Source organism: Phoxinus phoxinus, assembly GCF_949152265.1.
Source record: "Phoxinus phoxinus genome assembly, chromosome: 16".
Classification (NCBI taxonomy): Eukaryota; Metazoa; Chordata; class Actinopteri; order Cypriniformes; family Leuciscidae; genus Phoxinus; species Phoxinus phoxinus.
The window spans coordinates 9,030,921-9,048,983 of NC_136891.1; the positions used below are offsets into that span (position 1 = coordinate 9,030,921).

Below are 18,063 nucleotides of genomic sequence, written 5' to 3' on the forward strand. Positions count from 1 at the left end.
TATAACCACTGAATTGAAACAATTAGCAGCTTGTTGAATTATTCAGTGTCTGTCCTACAAGGAACAAAAATTGTCCCACTTTGGACTCGAAATGAGATCTGGCTTGTGTACCTCCCCAGCACCATGGCTGTGATGTCATGGGGGAGTAGACAAAAGGTGGAACCCAATCTCTGGAACATACCGCTCAGCGTCCAGGTGCACCTCAGTGAACTACATTATCTAGTAACACTGTCTGCCTCCAAAGAGTCCATTAGCTTAAGTATGTAAACTACAGTCACATACATATTTCCCAATTCTTTGAGTCATTTTAGAACTACTGAATTTTCAGATCTTTGTACTTAAACCAACATATCACACCATAAGAGCTTTGGACTGCAAAACCATCCCTTTAAAAGTGGGGAGCGGTAAATGGACAAGCTTGACTGAATTACTCTAGTTGTTTATTGGTATAACCCTGTAACTTTGGCAGGAGCTAAACAGCCAGGCAGCTGATAATCACACAATCCCTATTAAAGAGTATGACAAAGAACATACTTTGGCGAAATACCTTTTTTATTTATTTTTTACGCCTGCTTCTATTTTATTCTTTATTTAGTTGTTCATTTATATATTTATTTGTTTCCTGATGGTGTCCTGTGGTGAACTTCTGGGAGATTAAGCATTTCCACTGCATAATGGCTTTAAATTCAATGGCACTTAAAGACAGGGAGTCTCCCTTCAGCTGAAAAGGATATCCAAATGGCTTAGAATGTGACATAATGCCTTTCCAAATCCTTTTAGGACTGCTGTACCATGCAGCACTCCTTGACAAACAGACTTTGAGAAGACTGATGTTAATCCTCTCACTCGAATCTGACAGCAGAACTGTAAAATGCATAATCCTTGCATTAGATTAGGTGGTGTATTTTTATTCATGAGCAAGTGTCCTCATAAAAGTTTTTATGTTCTTTATTATACTGGTATTGTGCATCCAGTGTGGAGGCCTTGCTTTGGCCCCAGGCTACAAACCTCCTACACTTTGCATGTTAAAATGGGGCAGGAAGATGAGTGGCACGGCAGACAGCAGCGTACTGATCTCAGCCATGCAAGGATCACAATAATCTTTGGGTATAAACAAGTTTCATAACCATCTAACAACACGGGGTGGTTGAAAAATATGTTTTTAAGCTATGCGTGTAGAACAGGACATACTGTAGATTCACAGGGTCACAGTAGCAGAGAACTTCATGTCATGTTAGATTTGTGTAACCTCTTTTGGTTTATATAATGTGACTTAGTCATGCTATTCCAAATTCTGATGGATTTCCTGTGAATGGAGGCACTGCTCTTATCCTCTTCACAGTGTGTCCCACACATGTGCTCTCAAATTGTAAGCACATCCATTTGACTCTTAAAATTGTGATTCAAAATATTTTTAACCTCCCTTAAAAACATAATTATCCAATTAATTCAGTAACCCACCACAAAATATCTCGCCACTACAAAATCCATCATGTCACGAATGTCAAGAAAAAAAGTGGGAAAAGCACGAACAATAGGGGTGAACAGTATATGACGATATGTATCACGGCAACGATATAAAGTTTCTATCGACAGAGGTTTTTCTATATTGTTTATACTGTTAAATATCTGTGCAGTGTAGTACTACTTAAATTTATTGACACTTTACAGTGATTAAAAAACAAGCATGAATGAGAAAATAAAGTGCATGATGTTAAACAAAAGTTAAGTGCAATAAGCAGCAAAATAGAACGCATTATTGAATGCAGTACTGTCTTGACAGTTGACACACACTCATAGATCAAGCGAGAAAAAAAAAAGAAAGAAAAAAACACCTGTAAGTCTTATTGGCTTATTGTACATTAACTATGTCAAAATGTCCGTCTTGGTGAGTATTCATGAAAATGTTTTTTTTGCTCGGTTTTGTCTTAAGTGAACGTAAACATTTGGGAGAAGACAGGTTTTATGTCAATATATTGGATCCTTGCAGTAGGTCTTAAAGTGACATCAGCTAAATATATATGTCCTCTTAGGCGTGTCGGTAGTATCTGTAGTTCCTGTGTCGATGTTCTAAAAGCCTCACTAATATACATAATTGGGCAGAAATGTTGTTGTAGGAACATGCACATGCATGCTATACATTTAAAATCACTGCTTTTAACAACAACTGAGGAGTTCAACTCATGGTTTGTCTTGGTTTGTGAACACATACTTTCCTGTGTCAGGCATGGAAGAAATATGAAAACAAAATGAACCAAAAGTTAATGTTTCAAGTGCTATAAATACCAGTGGTTTTTCTGCCCTGCTATTTTTAGTGCTCACATTGCCTTCCAGACACCAGCGTCACACAGTTTCCTCACTCATACTCAGGCAGCGCTGTCTGTTGCAATCAGAATGAGCCTGAGATTAAGATACACATCACACAGCGTCTTCCCTTTAAAAACACATTCATGTTCTATTTATTGCTTTTACTGCTGTAAAGTTGTACAAAAAGTTGTACCGTATATTGGCACTGTATTTTGGTCTGTAATGCTCCCACCTTTGTCCTTAAGTGTTCACAGTGTTAATGTTTTTAAAAGCTTAGAAATCTCTTAAGGAAGAAAATGCTTAGAGTTTGCCCTTTAAACACCCACCCACACTACTTCGAATGTCATTTGCATTCCTTGGGCTATTTTTACATGTTTGTGTCACTTTAGGAAATGAGTGGGCAAGGTTGTTAATGATGACTCACGAGCAGAGGGAGGTGGCAGCTCCTCTGCATCAGTTCATTGAAAACTTTCGACACACTTGCTAGGCAAGAAGTGCACATCTGTGCAGCTGCCTAGATATCAAACTGAGATAAAACAAGAAAGCAAGATGTAATTGTAGTATGATGAGCAAGAGTCACATGATCAACCACCATACTATTTTGTTTAGACATAGTATGATTTTCCCCCAGCTTTTTTAGATATCAACTTTCAAAATCCTAAGGTAGTAGTGTTAAATGTAGTTTTACTTTAATACATTTAGTATCTTTCTCTAAAAAAGCAATATTTAAACTTTGTTTTTTTCTCTCTCTTATAGATACTAAAGCATCAGAGGTCTTTTAACAGAAGAGGAACAAGCTTGGATGAAACAAAAAGTGAATGGACTGCTGAAATGAGTAATGGAAAGATACTGGCCTGATTGTCACAGAGGGACATAATTTACATTTTAAAGTGGAGCGACACTTGAACTATGGAAGTGGAAGGACCTTTTATTTAGGAGTCACTTAAGTAACTCATCTGGAATGACAGCGTACATTAATGCAATTTAGCAAACACCCATCTTAAGAAACCCCATTGAAGTACTAATAAATATGGAGCCACATGAACCTGCCATTGGCCAAAAATGCACCAAGGAGCAACGGGACAAGAACCTCTTACAAAGAAAATGGGTCTCTGAGCCTTCTGCTGTAACGAAAAGAAGTTCCTTTGCAGATCCAGATGTTAAAAGACACTCACATCGTGAGCAAAGTCTTACAAGTGGGACAAGCCTTGCAAGCTCAACTCAAAAGTTTAGCTCTGGAAAGCTGATGTCATCTGCAGTGACACACTCATCACAAGAAAGTCAATTTCAACAGGTTTTCCCTCGGCCTTACTCCTACCAATTGCCACATTCATACCCGCAAGAGCCTTTCCTTGGCGGTGCAAAGCCACAACCTGGGTTAGAGGCCCATGCCTGGCCTTTCTCTGGTCAACTGCAATCTCTGCCACCAGATGATATGTTTCCTGTTCACTCCCGCTCTCATGGAGTATTTCCCCGTCAGAAGTCTCCAGCTGGTTTTGGCCAGTTTTCCCAATCTGGACCTGAGCAGCCAGATGAAAGTCATAAGAAGGAACAAAAACCCAAGAAGCCAGGAAAGTACATATGTCACTACTGTGGCAGGGCATGTGCTAAACCCAGTGTGCTCAAAAAACACATCCGGTCCCACACAGGGGAGCGTCCTTATCCCTGTGTTCCATGTGGTTTCTCATTCAAAACCAAGAGTAATTTGTATAAACATAGAAAGTCTCATGCTCATGCTATCAAAGCAGGACTTGTTCCATTCTCTGAGCTAGCAACTCGAACAGACCTTGATCAGGCATCTTCAGTTGGGGAAGCAGAAGCACACTCTGATGGTGAACAAAGCACAGACACTGATGAAGAAACTGCAGAAGGGGCAATGTTCCCTGAAAAACGTAGCCCGCAGATATCATTTGAGTCTGACAAGAGCCAAATGGAAAGAGGACCAGCATATGCAGACCCAGCAGAGGAACTGTCCGTGGCATCTATGAAAGTGCCTATCTTAATTGTTCCAAAACAAGGGGTTCCATCACCTGCCACAGAGTGTCCCCAGTTTACAGACATTAAAGGTTCAGTTATTGGTGGACAGATGGGCAGAGGAGATGAGTCTCATACAGTTAAACAGAGACTTGCCTTAAGACTCACTGAGAAAAAGGACCAGGATTCAGAGCAGTCACAAAATCTCTTAAGCCCCCACAGCAAAGGTAGCACTGATTCTGGCTATTTTTCCCGCTCAGAGAGTGCTGAACTACAGATCAGTCCACCCAACACCAATGTAAAGACATATGAAGAGATAATGTTTGGAAGAACTTGGTACCACAAAACCAACTCCAGATCTAGACAATCAGTCACAGTTGGGATGGTAGCTATTGCTAGTCAAGACACTAATATCAACAAGTCTAGTGCCATGCAGGAGTTGGCCATGGGAAAGATATCAGAGGGTCATGTATTTTATCAAAGTGAATGTGGAGAATTAGTTGCTGGATGTGACCCAAAGCATTATCATGTTGGCTCTTGTCAAACTAACACCGGTCTTCTTGAAGCACCCTCCGATTCAGGGACACTTATTAGAAGCAACTCAATGCCAACACCTTCCCCTACCAACCTCAATGTCCCACCAAGTCTAAGAGGGAGTCACTCATTTGATGAGATGATGACCCAAGATGAAGTCTTTTACACAGCAGCTGTGGGTTTAAAGAGGTTAAGGAGACAGGGTGCCTTTGAACACTCTGCCCAAGAAGGGCATGGAGAGTCTGAGAACTATGGGAAGATCACAGGTCTGATCTCAAGTTTGAAAATGGGAGAGAGGGGGTCTTTGATGCCAGAATTTAAAGGCTCTGGCTCAGAAATGGCTTGCCCAGAAGTACGTGCAGCATACACTTCATATGGTAAGAAGGTGGGAATGACAGAGTTCACCACAAGAAAACGGCGCATGAAAAAGAGTGTTGGTGAAGAGGAAGATTGCCTTGGACAAGATGATGGCAGTCGGAGTGGCTCTACTGAAATGACAGGGGACTATGACCTAAGACAAGGAAGTCAAGATTCTGCCAAGGCTGCTCCTGCTAGTAAGGGATCCATGTTTAGGGCACACAGTCCATCAGACAGTTTTGACAGAGGCTCATGTATAACTCCAGAGGATGTGGTACATGTTCAAGATTCAGACACAAAGACTGCTGGAAATGTAATATCTGTCATTCAACATACTAATTCGCTGAGCAGGCCAAACTCATTTGAGAAGACTGAATCAATTGAACATCCATTTTATCAGCCAGATAAGCATGCTGGACATCTTTCTGAGCAATCAGACACAGACAACATTGATGATGTGCAGAGCCCTGAATCTCATCATAGATCAGAAAGTATGGAACATCAGCAGCAGGGTGACAATGAGCATGGATCTTTCTCTTCTAACCCATTGTATCATATGCCCCACAAACTTGTACGACAACCCAACATTCAAGTGCCTGAAATAAGAGTTACAGAAGAGCCTGACAAACCAGAAAAAGAACCTGAAGTACCAGTGAAAGAACCAGAGAAACATGTTGAGGAATTTCAGTGGCCACAAAGGAGTGAAACATTGTCCCAGCTTCCTGCAGAGAAGCTACCCCCCAAAAAGAAACGTCTGCGTCTCGCAGATATGGAGCACTCTTCTGGGGAGTCAAGCTTTGAGTCCACTTGTACTAGCCTTTCAAGAAGCCCTAGTCAAGATAGTAACTTATCTCATAGCTCAAGTTTTTCAATGTCATTTGACAGAGAGGAAAGCATCAAATCTGTGTCCCCAACTAAACAAGATGACTTTGCTAAGCAGTCTGAGTACTTAACTGTTCCAGGCAGTGGCCATTCTCTGTCTATACCAGGCCATCATCAAAGAGAGATGCGACGCTCCTCATCAGAGCAGGCACCCTGTGCTTTGCCCACTGAAGTACCAGAAATACGTAGTAAGTCATTTGATTATGGAAGTCTTTCAACCGGTTCAAGACAAGGAGAAGTATACGCAAGTGCTTCAGCTATGAAAGAGCGTAGACGAGGTTACCTGGTTAGACAGGCATCTCTCAGTGTCTATCCTGAAGTAGTGGTTCAAGAGCCAATCTCAGAGTTGAATATCAAACAAGAGCATTCTGACCACGTTTCTCAAGCTGCTTTAATTGGTACATCCTATAGTGTAACTAGTGATATGGCAAGACCCAGAAGAGCTACACAGTCAGTTCTAGGATCGCATCACTTGCTGCAACAAAGCATCAGTGAGGACAGCCAATCTGAGGATCTTTTCCAGAACACTCCTCGTTTGCCTGCACAGCTTTCATCAGATAGTGAGCATTCAGTGCATGAGCACATGACCCAGGATATAATTCAACACTCTTCACTTCAGAGCAACCTGGCAACCTCACCCTTTTTGCCATTTCAGCCAATGCTCTGGCATCATGAATCAAAACAAAGAAACAAGCAGCATTTGGCGTTCCAGACACATCAGTTACAGAAACTACATATCAAACAGCCAAATCTACAGCCCATTCTACAAAAAACATACCAACCTCCTCATCAAATTCATGTGCAAACAGACTCAAAAACCGATGGGGCAAGTCACAACTATCCATATCCCTCAAGAGCCTCCCCACAGCAGCTTGGGGTCTTGTCATCTAAAGTGCTGACTACAAGCTTCTTACAACAAGTTCAGCCTATCTTTGCTACTCAAAGTGCAGGTTCACAACCATCACTCCCTGGAATGCTGGTCCCAGTCAGGATCCAGACAAATGTGCCATCATATAGTAGTGTTATGTATACAAGTGTTTCACAAATTCTTGTCACTCATGCTCAGAGCACAAATTCTATTAGAGTTTTATGCACAGACAATATGTCGTCAGCTTCACTTACAGGCACTGCATCAAAGCACCAAGTTGGCATCAATTTATCCAAAATATTAGGACATTCAGAAGGGTCCTTAAATTTTCCAATATGGAAAGTTCCTGAATATTTACCTGGGAGCCTTAATACAGGAATTCCTTTGTCTCTGACATCAGGAACTATCTCTACTACAGATGCTTCCTCTAGTATCGGGGGGAGCAAGAGAATGTTGTCGCCAGCTAGCAGTCTTGAGCTTTTTATTGAAACCAAACAACAGAAGCGGGTCAAGGAAGAGAAGATGTATGGACAGATAGTAAAAGACCTTAGTGCAGTTGAGCTGAGCAATTCTTGTGCACCGAAAGATGATAAGTCCCCCAAACCTGAATTTTCAAAAAGAGATGACTCCATAGATGAACAAGAGAGGATGTCCTCATCTCCTCCCACTGATTTCTTGTCATCTAAATTCCTTGGGTACCCATCTGCACCTCATTTACCTGATGTGCCTCAAAAAGACAACTTCATTCCACCCTTGCAAATCATTACAAATGTGGCTTGCAGAGCAGATTCCCCAGAAGAGCTTGATGTAGATGAGTCTACCCCAGAGGCAAGCTCAAGCCCACAATCAGTAATTTCCTCAAGTGATTCTCCAGAAGAATCCAAGCAGAACATGGGTAACAAGTTCCCAGTAAACATGCTGGTGCAGCTAGCTGCCAATCAGGGTGGTGGAGCTGTTGGCAGCACTCTCCTACTCACTGACCTGGCAGATGTCCATCAGTTTTTTCAATTCCCAAGTCTTCGCACACCAACTAGTGTCAGCTGGTGCTACTTAAATTATACCAAGCCAAATTACGCACATTCAACTCCCCTAACCTCTGTGTATGATTCTTGGTGTGTCAGCTCTTACAACCCCAACCCACTCAACCTCAGCACCAAGGCTACTTTGGCACTTCTTCGGTCCAAACAGAGGAATAACACAGAGATGTATACAATGGCTGCTATGCATCAACCTGGCACTGGAAAACTTGTTTCATCCCTCCGGTGGAAACAGAAGTTTGAGCAGGTAGTCATGACTTTCCTAAAATATACAAGAGCAGTTTTTTTTTAAGTAATTCAAATTTAATTGAAAATATATATATATATATTTACACATAACCATATACAATTAATTATATAGATTTTTGTGAATAAATACCCATTCTAGAGCATTTAAAAAGTATTTTGTATAGACAGATAATACAGTGATATATTGTGCAAAAATTTTGAATTTACAACTTTAAAAACTTTACAAACTGTAAAATTAGGAAATGCTATATACTTTGCTAGCAAAATATGGATGAGTTTGGTTTGGGTCAGCCCAACCTAAAGCAACTATATAAAGTTAAAGAAACAATAGAATTTCAGCAAATTTTCCCTATTATTTAGTTCTCACATATAATTTTAGGGAAAGCAGACTGTTGTAATTATTAATATAATTTGTTATTGTCAAAACATTAAAATTGCCGGTTGCTCATTTTAAAATTTCTCAGATAATAATTAAAAATGAATGTCAAGAAAATGCCCCGACCAACTTGTTGCTTATGTTTTATGCTTATGGTTTTAGGGTTCATTATTCAAACTGTTTTCTGTTTACAATTCCAGTTAAAGCCTGAGCTTATACAGTTTGATGTTGGAAAGTTTGGAAAGAAAATGAAGGGAATTAGCTCAAGAGACAGGGGAAAAGAGGACCACGGAGAAAAAGAAGCTTCTTCAAAGCAGGCTGAACCCACTCGCATCAAAATCTTTGAAGGAGGGTATGTGAAGATGTATGGTTATATTCTATAGACGATGAGACTCCCCCTTTTCTAAAATCCAATTAAATTTTAATACTGCTGGGAAACAAATAGTAGGAGCTGAGGAATCCAACATCTATCAACATACAAATTCATTTAATGGTGCCTAAATCGGTTAAAACTGAAGCAGCTGAAATGTGTATGACTACAACATGGTATTTATTAGACAGCGTTATTTGATTCTTAGTAATATTATTGTTTTGTGTTTTTGTATCATAATAGATTACACACGTATTCTGTACATGCATGCGCCTTTGATATATATTTAAAATGAAACTCATGCTTTTAAAATAGTTGGTGCTCTATATAATATTATCCTGTGCTGGAGCAAAAACTTAAATCGATACAGCTGTGAAAATAAAAGAATCATGCCTTTCTAAATATATAACATGAGCTTTTTGATAAGTGTGATTTCATTCCTCATCAGCAACATTCACCAATATATTTGATACCTTCCAATAATGTTAATAACCCTTGCCTTGTTTTTATTTCAGGTACAAATCCAATGAAGACTATGTTTATGTGCGTGGCCGAGGCCGGGGAAAGTACATCTGTGAGGAGTGCGGGATACGCTGCAAAAAGCCAAGCATGCTGAAGAAACATATTCGCACACACACAGATGTCAGGCCATATGTCTGCAAGTTTTGCAATTTTGCTTTTAAAACAAAAGGTGGGTTTTCTTATCCTTATCCATTTCCAATAACATGACATACAAATACACATATAATGTCTTATAGTTTGAATAAAACCATGATTCATATCAATTTTAAGAAATGTAAAAAAAAAAATGTCTGTACCACACTGAACAACATAAGATCGCTGTACTATTTTATTAGGAAAAATTGAGGGTTAGACATAATTTTGGGTATGCCAATGCAAGCATTTCAAACTCTTTAAAAACTGTTTTCAGGAAATCTTACGAAACATATGAAGTCAAAAGCTCACATGAAAAAGTGCTTAGAGCTTGGTGTGTCAGTGACATCTGTGGATGAGGCGGAAGCAGAAGAACCAGGTATGATTTTATTGAGAGGAGGACCCAAAATTGCAATATATTTCAAGCTGAAAGTAGTACCAGTTTAAATAACTAAAATGTTCCTCATTTTGAGCACAAGAGGCAAAAAAAAAACAGTAACCGTTTTAGGCCAATATTTATGCATTTTTTGTTCAAAAACGATATTTGATTTCACCACACCTCAAACAATGTTGATCTGTGGACGTCATTTGAGAAACTGTGCTACTGTTCATATTTTCCCAGACACCACTGAAGAGGTCCAAAGAGCATCAGAGAAGATGGGCATGTCAGAGATAATGGCAGAGCACCAATTCTCTGACGCTGATGACTCAGAGGGTGCTGAAGAGGATGGTGATGAAGTTGATGACGATGAGGATGAGGATGACGAGTATGATGGGGATTCAACACCGAAAACACGGTCTCGAAGCACCAGCCCACAGCCATATGCCATCCCCTCACACTCCATTACTGTCGCTGCTTCACAAGAATCCACCCCAGAGCCTCTGGCCTCCATCTCCAAACAGCCTCTTTTCACTTATTTCACTAGTCTGCCCAGTATTCAGATCACACAACTCATGGCACCCAGTGAGAAAGCTGGAGAGGCCCAGATGGCTGAATACCAGAAGCTCCTTCAAGGGGCTCTGGGTGAAGATCACAAAAACAGACTGGATGTGCCTAGCTCTATGGATGAAGACCTGGAACACAGCTCATCCTCCTTCGACTTCTCCTGCTCCCGCCTGTCTTCACCAGGCTGTGATTCCTCCCCTCTTCGAGAAAGCTCACCTTCCTCTAGGCGGTATCTGTCCCCTCGAAGGGACCTCTCCCCACGTGGCCGTTTGTCACCGAGGCGAGAAGCATCTCCCCTTAGGCATATCTCCCCCAGGCGGGATGTTTATAGAAGGGATCTGTCACCAAGGAGGGACCTTTCTCCTAGAGGACATCTCTCTCCCATCTCCCAGACAGGACGGCCGACATCCCCAGGAAGGGATCTCTCGGGTAGACTTTCTCCTAGATGCCGCAGGGGCATGATCAGACCTGTGTCTCCCAGGAGGGCTCTCCATTATCAAAGTGGCCAATGGGCGCTCAGCCCCAATCCACATGCAGAGATGATATCATTAAGCCAAAAGACCAAGGGCCATGCAGAATTGGAGATGGTAAGTTATTATACGTGCCTCATAAACAGTTAAAACATTATAGCTCCAGTCATTACTGAACTGTTTTTCACATTTAATTTGCTTTAGAAAATTAATATAGCAGTAAACAGTGCACTAGCTAGTGCACTCTCAAAATTATGTTGGCGGGTTTTCACTTTAGGGATAAAAAGTCATTGCCTGCCGTTCAAAATGAGTAATAATAATATGCCAAAGGAAAGGCAATATGAATTCAGTATATGTTGGATTCTAAACGAAATATAAAAGGCTCAAGTATACAATTGCAAGATAAGTGTGGACAATTGCAGTGATAGCCAGTTATGTCTCAAACAGGGCCCAACTAACAAATTGCCATCATACAACAGAATGGAGCATTTCTATTTATACTGTGTACTACAGTAGTTAATTAAGAACCCTCTGGAGAAAATGGGAAACTGCAGTGCCCATACAGTGTATGCAGTGTAGTAATTCATTTCAATGCTACCTGTCTTGTTACCATGAAGCTAGGGGGATAATAAGACAAATGAGCAAGGTCTATTATCTAAGCTTGGCCGTTTTTACTGGCAACTGTTGTTTTTGTTCTTTGTGGTCTTGTTAAATTTTCCAAACTTTCCAAGAGGTCCACTTTAAATAACTGTGAAATAGGCCCCAGATAAGCAGAATAAGTATTTTGATAAGAATTCTTTGCTACTCTTATCATCTAACGTGAATTTAGCTTCACAAGGATTTATTTGAACACTGCTTTTTTCTGGAATTTTGACAATATGCAACGTAAATTAACCATGTCTTCCAACTCTTTAGGACCAGCGAAATACATCTTATCTTCACGGGGATGCTCGCAACACAGATGCCTCCAGCATCCACCAGGGATTATTTAGCCACCTTCCCCTGCACTCCCAGCAACAGATCCGCACTCCGTTCTCCATGATACCCATTGGCGGCATCCAGATGGTCCATTCTGTGCCTGCTTCTGTCACAGGTCATCCCCACCCTACACGCCTTCCCCTGCAGAAGAGCACCTCGGAGGAGTCCAGCACCAGTGAGGTGTCCTACCACCTTTCTGAGGGCAGAGGACCCTACAGCAGAGGCCCAGAAGACTCACCTCAACCCCATGAAAAAGCCATGTCCCCCAAGGCTCCATCACCTTCCTCACAAAAGTCACGAGAGGACAGCACTGACATGTCTGACAAGGAAAGCAAACAAGAAGAGTGCATCCAAACATGCACTAAGGCAATTGCATCGCTGTGCATCGCCTCTGAGGAAACCCCCGAAAAATCGTCAGCTCCCGTTGATCCTTACCATCAGCACACATTATCTCACTCACCCGCAGCTCAGCAAGACTGTGCGCAGAGAGCGCAGCACTATTGCAGCTCAGAGATCAGTCACCCCCTACACTCCAGAGCAGAGAGCAGTATGTCTGCCACATCAAAGACTCCCACAGCAAGCCATCCCACTCTCTACAACACAGAGACAGCAGAGCGAGTGTCTGGCCAACAGGGCCGTGAAAAGAGGCCAGCGACCATAAAGAAAGGCAAAGATTTAAAGGACGCTATTAACAACAGGTGAACACGGTCGAAGGGAGAGTGGTAAATTATGCTAACACAAATTTTATATTTACAAATGTACATCCATGCGCGCACACACAAAATCAGTCTCGAAAAAACAAGTGAACTGATTCCGTGGTTTCAATGTACATGTATAGCATGCCTTTTATAACATGGTTTGCTATATCAAGTATAATTACTTTCTTATTTAAAGTTTCAAAGAATATATATACATATATATATATATATATATATATATATATATATATACATATATATATATATATTAACTTATATATGAGCCTGACCAAAATTGCTTATGGACTTTGTCTGGTACTTTTAAAAAATGTACAGATGTGTGTGCCTTTTCTTTACTTTTTGCTTATATTCTTATAAGCATTAAACAGGAAGACATGTAAATAAATATCGATTTTTGTGTACCCCGCTTTGTAATAAATGCAATTTACCGTCTTTTTGGACACTTTAGGTCTGAATGATGTGAAGTATCAATACATGTAAGGTTGCACTAAAACATATTTTTATATGTGTGAAATTAAATGGCTTTTGTGTACAGCAGCGATTCTATAATACTATTTATTGTATCTTGTTTCATAAATTGTACATTTTTCTTAATGTTGTGGATGCCTTTTCTATGTAAAGCATGGGTTTTGCTATTGCATAATTAGAGCAAAAATATATGTAATATGGCTTTATATATTAGAAGTATGTGTGCATATACTTCTCAGTAAACTGGCTTTATTTAGAATTCTATATAATTTAAGTAAATGTTTATATACCTAGTATACAGAAAAAAAAAACAATATATCTGCACATATGTTTTAGATTGACACACGCATACAGTATGGTAGTTGGTTCTAAGTGCTTGTACCCTTCTCTTTCCTATTGGCTGGTAGGCTACACTAGTTGTGATTTCATCGTTCACATTTTAAATGTAGAACTGTTAAGCATTAAGCAAGTGAATCAACTTTCGCACTTCTGCATTTCCTCCACGACTTACTGAGGTAGATGTGAAAGGTATTTTGATCTTCTGTGAATTATGTTGCTTGAAGTACTTGACTTGTTGATGATTAGTATGGGAACATTCCAACAGATGTAAATATTGGATGCCTACGGTTCTGTACGCTCATAGCCATACATATTCATACATTGAAGGAGTTCGTCATGGGCCATGTCATCAGTCCTCAAACACTTTTATAACTATACATACAAAAACTCCAATACTGAGAACTCCTAAAATGCACCTTATGTTTCCTAAACCTTCCTAAAGAATCCCAAATTATATCACCTTTAGTACTGGGATTGGAATATTTTTTTTTTTTATACATGTTTTGAGTTGAAGCAACCTAACTGAACTGGAGTATGGAGCCAGTGCACTCTTGTGTGTATATCTGTATTTTGTATTGTGTGTATATGATCTATGTAATTGACTCCTTTGACATTTTTGTCAGTAGTCCCTGCTATCCACTTAACTGTATTAACATGTCTTTAAAACCTAAGGTATCAAAAGCACAAATCATTGTATTGAAACAAAACAAAAAAGAATAAAATACAAACATAATTATAAAAATTATAAAAAAAAATAAAAAAGGGTATCTTTGTGATTTTCAGTGGAAAAACTATGTACAATATCGGTTTTGACGAATCACAGCACAGGTGAAAAAATTACAGATTGCTGTTTTCAAATAAATACAACTATGGCAACTTTGCATGTCCGTCATGTCTTAATGCTTTTCAAAAATGCAATTGCTCAAATTCTCTTTCAACTTCTGTAAAAAGAGAAGACAAAACAAAGAATTTGAATGGGATCAGATACGTGATCAGATGGATGTCAGTACACAAAGACGTGTCTCGCATTGCTAATTTTAGCAGTCTGACTACATAAAAACTGTATTGCCAAAACGTTAATACATGTTGACACAAGTAGGTTGACGTGACATCTTTTGTGCATTTTCCAATAAGATTAACCTATCAATCTTTGCTTTTTTATTAGTTTTTTTGATAGTCTTATCAGTCTTTCAAATAATTTTTTTATCTCAACAGCAAGACAAGTTAATAATCATTGATGTGATCATTTGCATTCTCTGAACTTTTTATTTTTTAAGATAAAGATTGACCTTGAACTTTTTAAAATATTTCCATCTAAACTTTTGCTCCCCAAAATTTCACCACATCTAAAGTATTACAAAATCAGAAAAAATCTACACATTTTTGGTCCATTTAACATTTTTACATGAGCTGAACATATTCCGGAGTCGATTAGAAATGCGTTGTACCACGTCACCCAAAAGCCGAGAGCACAGATTATTGGGGAAAATCCAGTGTATTATATGTCACGGTACTTTAGAAATAGTATTATCATTAACGTTACACAAGATTTCCTTTGCTTTCTATTCTTGGTTATTGCCAAAATAAGACATCATCCATTTATCATTAACTATGTGGTGTCACATGATGCATTACTGTTGAACTGAAGAATGGAATGACATAGGTCTCCCTCCCTATTCTACATAACGAACCATTTCCCACGCCTCCATCTATAGAATGATTGCACAATATAGTCTTATGCTGCTGAATCATTTTATTGTGCAAGAAGAAACTTGATTGCAGTGTGTAGCAGAATTTTATACAAGTGCACAAATACCAAAAGTCTCAACAAATAGAGGCAACCTTGTTCAAATGATGGTGATTAGAATTAACTGGGACACACAAGCTACAATAAATGTTTGTGATCTATTTAACCAGACTGGTATATTTTCTACGGCTGTTTTATATCTAAACAGCTTCTATACAGACTGATTGTGGAGGAAATAATTGATAATTAGTATGTTAGGCCTGAACATAGGTTGGGGGACCAAACAAAAGTGCTGCCCCCTTCCATGGGAACATGTGTTTGGAACAGTTAACATTTGTCCAAAAAAATGTTTTTTTTTTCTTGTTTTTTTACAAAGGCAGCTCTTGCCTAGAAGAGAAGAAAACCACAGCCCACATTTTCCATGTGTAGTCAATGTTCCTACACAGCTTTATTCAAGGGCGACAACAGTGCCTGTCCTGCAGGAGGTGACCAGGTGTCATCTCTGCAAAGTCTGAGAATAAGATCATGTCTGTATATCATTCCATAGAAATTTACTGAGAGGCCTCAAGCTCTATTTAGTGTAATTTTAAACTTGTCACAGTACGTCATAGGCACATGCTGCTGCAGTGTGTGTGTGTGTGTGTGTGTGTGTGTGTGTGTGTGTGTGTGTGTGTGTGTGTGTGTGTGTGTGTGTGTGTGTGTGTGTGTGTGTGTGTGTGTGTGTGTGTGTGTGTGTGTGTGTGTGTGTGTGTGTGTGTGTGTGTGTGTGTGTGTGTGTGTGTGTGTGTGTGTGTGTGTGTGTGTGTGTGTGTGTGTGTGTGTGTGTGTGTGTGTGTGTGTGTGTGTGTGTGTGTGTGTGTGTGTGTGTGTGTAAAACCAAGTATGCGTCCTTGGTCTTTTCTTAAAGACATACTGCCATCTGTTGGTTTAGGATATAACTATGTTTTTTCTAACACTATACATGAGCGATAATACAGTGCAGATTACACACACACACACACGTGTGACTTCCAATATTTTAAAGAAGTCAATAAAAATGTTGAGAGATCTACTGATCTTTGAAACATGCAATAACAGGAAGCAAACAGTATTTCATGAGGGTCACTGTCTTTTCTTATCTGTGCAGTAATACACACTGTAGAGCAGGATATCAAATTTAAATGTAAATGTATTCAAAAGTCTGAGATCATTGAGATTTTTTTTTTTTTTTTTTTTTTGATGACTTTGTCACTTTTGTTGTTTGTTTTTTGTCACAATTTTAAGCAGCAAAACATTGATAATAAATATTAGAGTGATTTCTGAAGGATCCTGTGACACTGAAGACTGGAGTATAATGACTGCTGAAAATTAGGCAGGAATAAATTACGTTTTAAAATATATTCAAATGCAAAACTGCTACTTTAAATTTTAATCACATTTCATAAAATTGCTATATTTTTGATAAATACCGTACAACCAAGTGAGAATTAGAGACTTCTTTCAAAAATATTAAAAAAATATTACTGTTGAACGGTAAAAAAAACAAGTGCTGTATTTTTTAATATTTTACATTACAAAAAATTTAAATGATCAATTTAAAAATAATAATAATAATTTATAAATTATTAATAGGTGCCAAAATATGCAATTCAGTTGCTATTTATTTATATAAATATATTTTTTTGGGGGGGGGGACTTGAACTTGGTTCGCCCAATGCGCTACATGTTGGAGTGCTTAAATTCCTAAATAACATATATCATAATCAACACGCTTTATAGCCTACATAAAAATGATTTATTAAAATATCAACTTTTTTCAAAATCAGATGGTACACAAAAATCCTCCGAAAATATTTTTTTTTACCCAGTTTTTTTTTTTTTTTTTTTTCATATCTGAGTGACCAAGTGCAACTTACAGTTTGTCTCCAGTATTTTTGCTATCAGTGCTCATTAAGGCACACAGATAGGTATGTAAAAGATATGTACTAAAGGAGTGCATTGTTAAATGACGTGGTTCACTATATAGACCATGTTTGTCTGGGCCTGTCTGTATATTGAGAGGGACAGACATCTATGGCTTGGCGGGAACTTCTGAGCCATAATAAGAACCAGATGCAAAGGAGACAGCGACGGTCTCAAAGTCAGGCTTATAGCACTGTTTATGGCCTGTTCCCTCCAGCGTTCTCTTGTGCTGAAGAGCTTCTGTAAAACTTTCCAAAATCAATTCACAGGCAATCATTTCCCCCTCTTATCACGGAAGAATACTTACTCAGAGATTTTCTTGCTGTGCTAACTAATTGCTTCTGTGCTGACATGTATCATTTGTTTCATGTCATGACAGTAATGTATCTGATGGAATGTTACTGTCACGTAGTGCATGAGTCACTATATAAGTCAATGAATTTCTGTACAGTCATCTATTAACGGCAGATGTTGAAGCATCTGCAGGGTGGGCTAAAAGACAACTTTATTGGAACATTTCCATTGCACAAAAGGTTCTTTATAGTGAGAAAAGGTTCTTTAGATTATTTAAATATTCTTCACAATAAGAAAAATAGTTCTTTTAAAAATTTGTTAAAGGGGTCATCGGATGCAAAATTCACTTTTATATGGTGTTTGCATATAAATGTGTCTTTGCAGTGTGTGGACACAACCATACAATGAAAAAAAATCCATTCACTCCTTTTTTTATCCTCAAAAAGCCTAAACACTCTTAATAATCAAGCTGTTTGGATTTTCTGAGCAATGTGATGTCATATTGCTCATGCTCCGCCCACGACCACTGACGGACTGTCCTGTATTAGCATAT

The 18,063-nt window shown here is 39.0% G+C and overlaps 1 protein-coding gene across 3 annotated transcripts in view; it reads left to right on the forward strand.

Annotated features, from left to right (window-relative positions):
- The window catches only part of hivep2a (HIVEP zinc finger 2a), a 73,447-nt gene extending 59,021 nt beyond the window's left edge, over window positions 1-14,426 (forward strand). For all 3 annotated transcript variants that reach the window (XM_079583531.1, XM_079583530.1, XM_079583529.1), the window contains 6 exons: window positions 3,064-8,206; window positions 8,785-8,936; window positions 9,470-9,645; window positions 9,886-9,987; window positions 10,231-11,141; window positions 11,940-14,426. In XM_079583531.1, the coding sequence (XP_079439657.1) occupies window positions 3,338-8,206; window positions 8,785-8,936; window positions 9,470-9,645; window positions 9,886-9,987; window positions 10,231-11,141; window positions 11,940-12,704 (6,975 nt within the window). In that variant the 5' untranslated portion in view covers window positions 3,064-3,337 and the 3' untranslated portion in view covers window positions 12,705-14,426. The remainder of the gene's footprint in view (window positions 1-3,063; window positions 8,207-8,784; window positions 8,937-9,469; window positions 9,646-9,885; window positions 9,988-10,230; window positions 11,142-11,939) is intronic.
- Window positions 14,427-18,063: the final 3,637 nt, after the last annotated feature.